The 8,835-nt window shown below is 43.7% G+C and overlaps 1 protein-coding gene across 4 annotated transcripts in view; it reads left to right on the top strand.

Moving 5' to 3' along the window:
* The window catches only part of GSE1 (Gse1 coiled-coil protein), a 795,746-nt gene that overhangs the window by 354,679 nt on the left and 432,232 nt on the right, over nt 1-8,835 (top strand). For all 4 annotated transcript variants that reach the window (XM_072636234.1, XM_072636235.1, XM_072636232.1 and 1 more), the window contains exon 2: nt 2,960-3,137. In XM_072636234.1, coding sequence (XP_072492335.1) covers nt 2,960-3,137 — 178 coding nt within the window. The remainder of the gene's footprint in view (nt 1-2,959; nt 3,138-8,835) is intronic.

Here is an 8,835-nt window from a genome sequence, read left to right on the forward strand (position 1 = left end):
TGTTGAGATGGCTGCTGTTGAGCTGTGGATTGTACAAATCTGACCTTCAAGCTCCTTTCTAACAAGGAGATTCTGTTATTCTGATCCCCAGCACCCAGTTGGTGCCCAGTCAATATCTGTCGATTCTTCTGGCCCAATATCTTGTGCCACGTGTATCTGCAGTACTATATAATTAATATATTGATATCTAAAGGGCGTGTAGTGATGGAGAAGGAGTCCCAGATCTGCCAGATATCCTTGTATGAATCTGAAAGATTCATTTAACTTCACTGTCAAATGAAGGAGTTGGGCTGAGGTCTCTCAGAATATTTCCTATTCTAAGAGTCTATGATTCTTTGATGAACTGGAGTCACTTCAACATCTTCATCATCAAAGGAAGAAAGGTCCATTTCCACGGGACCTCCTTTCCTCCCTTACCTTTCCCTGTCCCTCTTCCCCCTGCTTCCAGATGCCCAGAATCTGTCTGGGCTGTTGGACTGCTCATGAAGCTTTAATGATGTATAAGCCACCAACTCCATTCCTTCAGGCTAAATGGAGGTCCCCTAAACCTTACACTTGCCTCCTGAGGTCCTCTGAGCCTTACTACCTGCCCTGGACCTAAACCTGCAGAGCCCTGGCACTGTTTTCTGACCTAAGGACCTCTGGGCCTGGCGAGCAGCCCCTGTGCTTCCCCCTTGGCACTTTGGGTTATTCTGTCTGCCTGCCTTACAGCTGAACTTTAATGATATGTTGTCTCTTCCAATTAGAAAGTGATCCTTGAGAGAAGGTGCTCTCACTTTTTCTGTATGTTTCCTCAGAGCTTATCCTCAGCAATTGGTACCTAATAACCTAGCAACTTAATGAATGTTTTCTCATTCAATCAGTCATTCATACATTGGACTCCCCAAGATATAGTAACCTACTAACTTAGTAGGTGCTTTCTCATTCATTCATTCTTACATTGGACTTACCAAGACAATTTAGAAAGACTTTTAACAGCAAAGATATGAAACGAGAAGGGTGTTCTGTGTCACTCAGTTCACCAGAAAACTGACTTAACTGGCACTGACTTCCAAACTCATTGCACATTGCTGTTTGGCTGTGTTGGATTTCCCCACATTTGGAGGAAAACCTTGTGTAGTACAGCTTGCTGATGAAAGCAAAGCAGGTGACCGACCAAGTCTGAAAGTAACAGGGCTGGAAACTCTAAAGTGGAAACCCAGTGGTATCTCAAGGAAAATGTGTAACAAAAGGGTACTCAGTCTTGAACCAGACAGGGCCTTAGAGGACATCTTTACAGATGAGGAAACTGAGAATCAGAGAGATTAAACAGCTTGCTCAAGCTCACACAAGATCCTCAGTCACCAAAGAAAGACTGAGTAATGTTCATTATATAGTATGTAGCAGCACTGGGATTCAAACTCAGGTCTACTGGCTCCAAATATAACTTTCTTTCCACTAAATCTGCCTCAGTAATAAATGGAAAATGGGACTGACCTGGCGACTGCCCCAGTTTCCACTGACAGAGTCCAAGAAATTAAACAGGGAAAATGATGACAGATTTCTAGTTCTTCATTTTTCTAATCATCTTAGGAGAGATTTAGAGTCTTGTGACTTTGAGAGTCATTCAGATAATCAGTTTGGCTCTGCTGTCATCCGTTGATTGATTCATTTGTTCTACAACCATTTATTAAGTACCTACTGCATACAAAGCTCTGTGTTGGGTACTAGGGAAATACAGAGATAACTGAAGATTTCATTTCCTCACCCCTGTTCCTAATTGGATACATCCCTGATACTATAATCCTCCTTTCATAGGGCTCCCTATTGTTGTATCTGATTCTTTGTGACCCCATTTGGTGTTTTCTTGGCGAAGTTAATGGAGTGGTTTGCCATTTCTTTCCCCAGTTGATTTGACAGATGAGGAACTGAGGCAAACAAGGTTAAGTGACTTGGCCAGGGTCACACAGCTAGGAAGTATCTGAGGCCAGATTTGAACTCAGGTACTCCTAATTCCAGACTCGTCATTCTATCCATTGTGTCACCTAGCCACCCCCATTGCCTGCCAAACATGGTACGAATTCCAAAATCTGGCAGTGAGACACTTCCACCATCTGTTTAAAATCTACCTTTCTACCCTTATTTTATACTCTTCTTTACATTTCCAAAATGGTAGCCAGGTGGTGCAGTGGATAGAATGCAGGGCTTGGATTCAGGATGACCTGAATTCAAATCCAGCTTCAGACATTTATTATATCACCCTTTGTAAGTCACTAAACCACTGGTTGCCTCAGTTTTCCCAGCTATAAAATGGGGGATAATAGTAGCACTTGCCTCCCAGGGCTGTTATGATAATCAGATGAGATAGTTTTTGTAAAACTCTTAGCATAATTTCTGGCACATAGTATATAAAAATTGGGATGGGGCAGTTATAATTGAAAGAGCACTGGTTCTGAAGTTGAAACTTGGGTTCAAATCTTCCCTCTGATACTATCTAAATGACCATCATATCACTTAAGTTCCTATCTTTAAAACAAGGGGGTGAGACTGCAAGAGCCCTCAGGGCCTGCTAGCTCTCTCTATATAATCCTAACTGCTAACCCTTACCCTACCTTTTATAGATGAGAAAACTGAGAAAGAAATTTCTTTCCAAAGAAAGAAAATTGTTTTCACCCAGTCATAGAACTAATATCTAAGCAAGGCCAAGATTCAAACCCAGGGCCTCTGGTTTTACACCCAGCATGCTTTTCACTCCAACATGTACCCTTGGCTGCCTTCTGTTCTTGTGTCTAATGAGTCTTGCTTGGCAAAGTAAATTAGCACTTGAGCGCATACAGTTGAGGTTCTTGAAGTAGAACTGAAACCACCATGGGACTGAGGATGACAATGATACCTGATGCTAGATGGAAAGACAGGGTCTTGGGTATAAAGAGGAATTCTCCAGTGGTTTATCACATCTGATCATCTTCTTTTCTTACAGGCTTCTTCCTCCTCCCTTGAGATTGCTACAAAGCCCCCTGTCAAGGACATAGAAGTACGTCCAGGGGGGCCGGACAACCTGGACAGAGGCAATCGGACAGTGCAAGAGGTCGTCTTGAACTCTGACCAATGCCAGCTGAGTGGACTGGATCCAGAGAGTGCCGACCTTGGGGCCATAAGTAGGTGTCTTTGCATATGCATGTTGAGTAGAGATTAAGACAGGATTGTAGTAATAAAGGAATTTCCATGGGGCTCCCAGAAGTCTATAACTGTAGACTGCTCTGACCACATGGGTGGACCAGACCATCTCTGGTTCTATAAGGAAGGAGTAGTGATTGGAAGCTGATTGTATCTCCCTAGTCTCAAAGATCTTAGACTGTTTATTACTAGGCCAAAGGGGAACCTCCCTCTAGGACAACCCAGTGCGCCCCTTCCCTCCGGGATCAAAAGCATTTAATTTGATTTATATTTCAGCCTTTCCACTCCAAAATGAGGGTAACCTAATCACTGACCCCTCCCCTTTCCAATTTCCTTGGGAAAATCCCAGAGTAGTTATTGAAGCCATAAAATGAGTCTCCATCAGTAAGGGCTTTGGAGAAGGCAGCTGGAGGTGGAGATGTATGTCTCCTTCCTGGCCAGTGAGTTGGAGTTAAAAATCCCCGCCTTTGCTGCTCTGTATTTCCCTCCACCAAGCGGTGTTTGTTTAGCAATAGGAGCTGGTGCCAGTGAGCAGAAGCGGACCAGGAGTGGGGTTTGAGGGTGGTCTGGGAGGCATATGGAACACCAAAGAGGTGATGGACCATACCCCACCACTCGAAGCAACTCTGGAAGGGCCAATTTTGAGGGCCCTAAGTCTTAAGGTCACTCCTAGGGTCGCAGCTGTAGTATATGACAGAATTTGGAAGTCTTTGAGAAGTAGCGTGCCAAAATTCCAACCTTTCTGATATATGTAGAGGGAGAGTGCTTATCACTGGATGGGAAACAGAATTGGGAATGGAAATCATTTAGATTTGTAGATACAGGAATGACTGTGCCAACCACCAGCTCTCTTATGAGAATGGGAGGATGGTGGAGAGAAGGTGAAATTTACTACTGGCTCTTTGCCAGTCACTGACTGAAGGGGCTTATGTGTACCGGTTGAGGATTTGAACAGGCATCGGGTTCAACTGGCAAAGCAATAGAGAGGTAGCAGTGACGATTAGCCTGCATCCTAATGAAAGCAGTTGATTTGTGTCTTAGAATTATAGCATTAGCTCTTCCAAGGATTTTAGGGGTCAACTACTTCTGCCTTCTTGTTTTTCTTGTTTCTTTAAGTTTTATTTTAATTTATGGAATAAAACAAGCATTTCCATAACATAGTACTATAAAAAAGATGTTTGCGCATGAAACGGCAGACAAGGAAACTGAGACCCCGAGAGCCCAAGAAACTTTCCTACAGTCACATGGAGAGCGTAATAGTCGAATGAGGATGTGAACTTGGTCATATAGTTAGGTCCTGTCTCTCCACCTAGATGTCCCAAAGACATCTTAAACTCAACACGTCCAAAACAGAACTCCTCTTCTAATTCTGTTCTTTCTCTAAATGCTTTAGAGGCAGCTGGGTCATGTGGATAGGATGCTGCTCTGACATCAGCAAGACCCGAGTTCAATTCTAGCCTCGTGATACTTGGTTGGTGATTATTGTCATTCTTCCTCAAAGAGAACTAAAATGATATCACGATGTCAGAGTCAACATAAAGTGTGTTCAACCGTGGCCAACAAGACTGCTATAAGCCTGGCTCTATCCCAGGTTGGGCACAAATAGTCCGTATGAACATTTGGAGTGGTGATGTCTCTAAATGTATACATCTCATGTTTCTTTTGAGCTACTGCAATTCTGCTTTGCTCTTGGAGCACAGCGCCTTCTTTGATGGGGACGTGCCATGCTCTTTGGTCCCATGTCATGCAATCAATCCAAAGTTCTTCAGAAAGACCTTGAAAATCCTTATATTGCTCCTTCTGATTACCCTATGAGTGCTTCACTTGTGTGAATTATGTGACCCTGAGAAAGTCATTTCTGTCTAACCTGGTTTCTTCGTCTGTAAATGGAGGATAATAATAGTACTGACATCCCAATGTTAGTGTGATGATCAAGTGATATAAAAAATGCTTTGCAAACCTTAAGCTAGTTCTTAGTGTTGTTATTGTGGTTAAAGATATCACCATCCTCATAGATTCACATCCTCAAAGTCATTGATTCTTCCCTCTTCTTCCATCCCTCACATCCAATCATTTTCCAAGATTGTTCATTCTATTCCTACAAAGTCTCCCATCTGGACCCTTCTTTCCATTCATGGGACTACTATCTTAGTTCAGGTTCTTTTTACCTCTGTCCTGACCTTTTAAGCAGTCTCCTAATCAATGTCCTTGCTTCCAGTGTTTCCCTTCTGCAATCCATCCCCCACACACCTATTAAATAAATATTCCTAAAATATGACTTCATCGTGGTACTTCCCTGCTCAAAAAATCTTGCTTCTAGGATAAGATATGAATTCCTCAGTCAGGCATTAAGCCCTATCTGGTCCCAACTTTTCATTCTGATTTCAGACTACTCCAGTCATTCTCCTTGCCAGTCAAAATGGCCTCCTTAAACTCAACTTTCCATTTCCCATCTCCTTGCTCTCACATGGTCTGTCTTTCCAACTGGAATGTGCTCTCTCCTCAGGTGTTTCCTGATTCCTGCTCCTCCCTGCCTCTCCCCCTACCTTGTTAGTATTTTCTCCCACCTCCCTTATCTTGTATTTGCTTTTCAGTCTACATGCTGTATTCCTCGTACTTCTAAAATGTAAACCCTGCAAAGGGTTTATAGCTCATGTTTATAGCTCTTTGTCCTCCCAAGCTCTAGTATAGTACCTTGCACTCAAGAGGTGCTTAATAAATGTTGAATTGAATTCTTTAATGGCTAACTTCTTACATACAACTTTCCCAAGATCCTCTGGTGGCCAATAAAAGGCCACCAGTGATATTGGAGAAAGGGCATGGGATCTGGAACCAGTAGAGACCTGACTGTGTGAGCATGGGCAGGTCATTAATTTCTCTGATCCTCCTTTGCCTCCTCTATAAAATTACATTAGAGTCCAGAGTGCCTGTACCTCATAGGACTGTTGTGAAGATCCAAAAAGATAGGACATATGAAATGCTTTACACACCTTAAAAATTCTGTATCGATGTTAGCTACCGCCATAACGGGCCACCCAACCCATCCAAGGCCCTTATGCCAGGGTCTTAGCTCTTGAGAATATTCCATAAAGTTGTACTTTAATGTTCTTGAGTCTATTTACCCAAACTTATCTTCCCACTGCCTGATCTCCTGCTTAATCTGGTAACCCCACAGCCCCATGAGGGACTCTCTCTGTAGCAGGAGTTCTTCACCTTTTTTTGTGTCCTGGACCCTTTGGCAGTTGAGTAGAGCCTATGGACTCTTTCTTAGAATCTTGTTTTTAAGTGATTGAAGGAAATTCTAAATTTCAGTGAGAGGCTAGTAAAAATAAAGTATAATTTTTTTTTCCATTCACAGACCCCCTGAAATCTGTCCATGAACCCTGGGTTAAGAAAGCATGGTTTGTGACAAAGGCCACAGTTATCTGCCTTCTAAACAGCTTGCATGTCTGCTCTCCCTTGGTTCACTGCTCATCACTTGACCACTTCCTGTCCACTCCCTGCTCTCTCTCTGTCTGTCTGTCTCTCTGTCTGTCTCTCTGTCTCTGTCTCTCTGTCTCTGTCTCTGTCTCTCTGTCTCTGTCTCTGTCTCTCTGTCTCTCTCTCTCTCTGTCTCTCTCTCTGTCTCTCTCTCTCTCTGTCTCTCTCTCTCTCTGTCTCTCTCTCTCTCTGTCTTTCTCTCTCTGTCTCTCTCTCCCCCCCTTGGATCTTCACAATCTGCTTATCTTAAAGCAAAGCCTCCATACCACCTGGTAGGAAAGCTGAAACCTGAGCCCCAGACCTCATTCAGGTCTGGTTCCTAGTCACCCTTGAAAGACTGTTAGTCAGGAGGGACTGCATTCCTAGGGAAGATGGAGAGTGGAGTTTGGAGATGGAATCTCCCCACGCTGTCACCCATCCTCCCCAAGGGGGGTCCACTACGGTCAGCTCATACAAGAGGCCAAAGGTCAGGCTTTCCATAGCTCTTATCCAGAGAACTAGAGGAAGATGCCTCTGAGCTCTTGGGGGTGATCCCTGCCTGGGACATCCTCCCCTTACATTAATAAAGGACCTTGGGCTGTGGGGTTGGTTGGGGAGAGGGGCAGGAAAACGATGGAGCCTGGTTCCAAGTAAAAGCTGCTGCTTCTGTTCATCCCATGCAATTTCAGGTCTGTATTCCTAGCTACTGCCTTGGGCAGGGTTGTAAGAGAGGCCAGCCCTGCCCTAATGGTGGTGAACGTATGAGTAAAGCTGAATTCAAACAATAGTTATTGAGTGACTACTTCATTGTGGGCATCCAGGTGGCTCAGTCGATGGAGTGCTGGTCTAAGAGTCAGGATGATTTTTCCTGAGTTCAAATCTGGTCTCAGACACGTACTAACTGTGTGACCCTAGACAAGTCACTTAACCCTGTTTGACTCAGTTCCCTCATCTGTAGAATGAGCTGGAGAGAGAAATGGCAAATCACTTCTTTGCCAAGAAAACCCCAAATGAGGTCATGAAGAGTCAGACCTGATTGAAATGACTGACTAACAAAACTTACTTCCATGTTCCAGGCATTGCCCTAGATGCTGGGCATGGAGGGCACAAACAAAGCAGTCCCTACTGCCTTCAAAAGGCTCACTTTCTATGCAACAATAAGTCTAGTGCCCTGAAAAAGTATATTCTTCAGAAGTGGTGGCATTCCCTCGCTGCGTATCATGTAGCTTCACCGGGAAAATATGGCTGTTAAAAAGGTGAGCCTTTGTTATGCTCAGAAGCTTAGGGTCAGAAAAAGCATGGCATAATTTTCCAAAGGCAATGCTGCCCACACTTGTTCCCCTGCCCAACTCTTGTCTAAGCTCATTGTCCATTCAAAGTGTCTTCCTGAGAAATGTATGCCCATACACAAGCTCTGCAGGTTATCGGTCCAACTATACATCGCAATCTTGACAATAGGCATTCTTCATTTGCTTGGGTTTTCCTGTATGGAGATTTGGGCCAAACACTTTTGAGTGATTATGAACCTCACTGAGGAAGATTTCTTGTGTTCTAGGTCATCCCAAGGGTGATGGAGAGCCCTTCATCCATGTGGTAGACTGAGCAGGCTGAAACATAAGTGGTGGGGGAGTGGTCAATGATGTCTTCAGAAAAATGGAGGACTGGCTGCCTAGTGAAAGTGATGAAGTCAACAAGTATTGACTAAGCATAAGACATGCTAAGCATTGTGCTAGGCATTAGGGATACAAATACAAGGAAGAAATAATCCTTACCATTAAGGAGATAAGCAAAGGACGTTCTGTGTAATCCAGTAGAATCCATGATACATTGAGAGATATAAAGTTAGACCCTTGATACATTGGATAGATCCCTAGTGGAAGACTTCTTGGGAGTACATGGTCAAGTCCTAAAGGATATGTGGGAATGGATGAGTTGTGATTTGCCTTCCTGTAAGGAATGAGGGGAGGAGGGAAGGGAAGGGAGAAGAATATCGATGAAATGATCTATTCATGTGTCAAAATAGCAGGGAAATTGAGGAGGGAGAGAGTACTAACAACAGGAAATCAGGGAAGGTCTCCTTGGGGAGGTAGGTCCCCTGAGCAGAGTCTGAAGGAAGATAGAAATTCCAAGAAGCATTGGTGAAGAGGGATTGCATTGCTGAAAGAGTAGAAGTAGAAAGACAGGTTAAGAGGGTATACCAACCAAACAATCAATGAGTAT

The sequence above is a fragment of the Notamacropus eugenii genome, chromosome 1, assembly GCF_028372415.1.
Source record: "Notamacropus eugenii isolate mMacEug1 chromosome 1, mMacEug1.pri_v2, whole genome shotgun sequence".
Lineage (NCBI taxonomy): Eukaryota > Metazoa > Chordata > Mammalia > Diprotodontia > Macropodidae > Notamacropus > Notamacropus eugenii.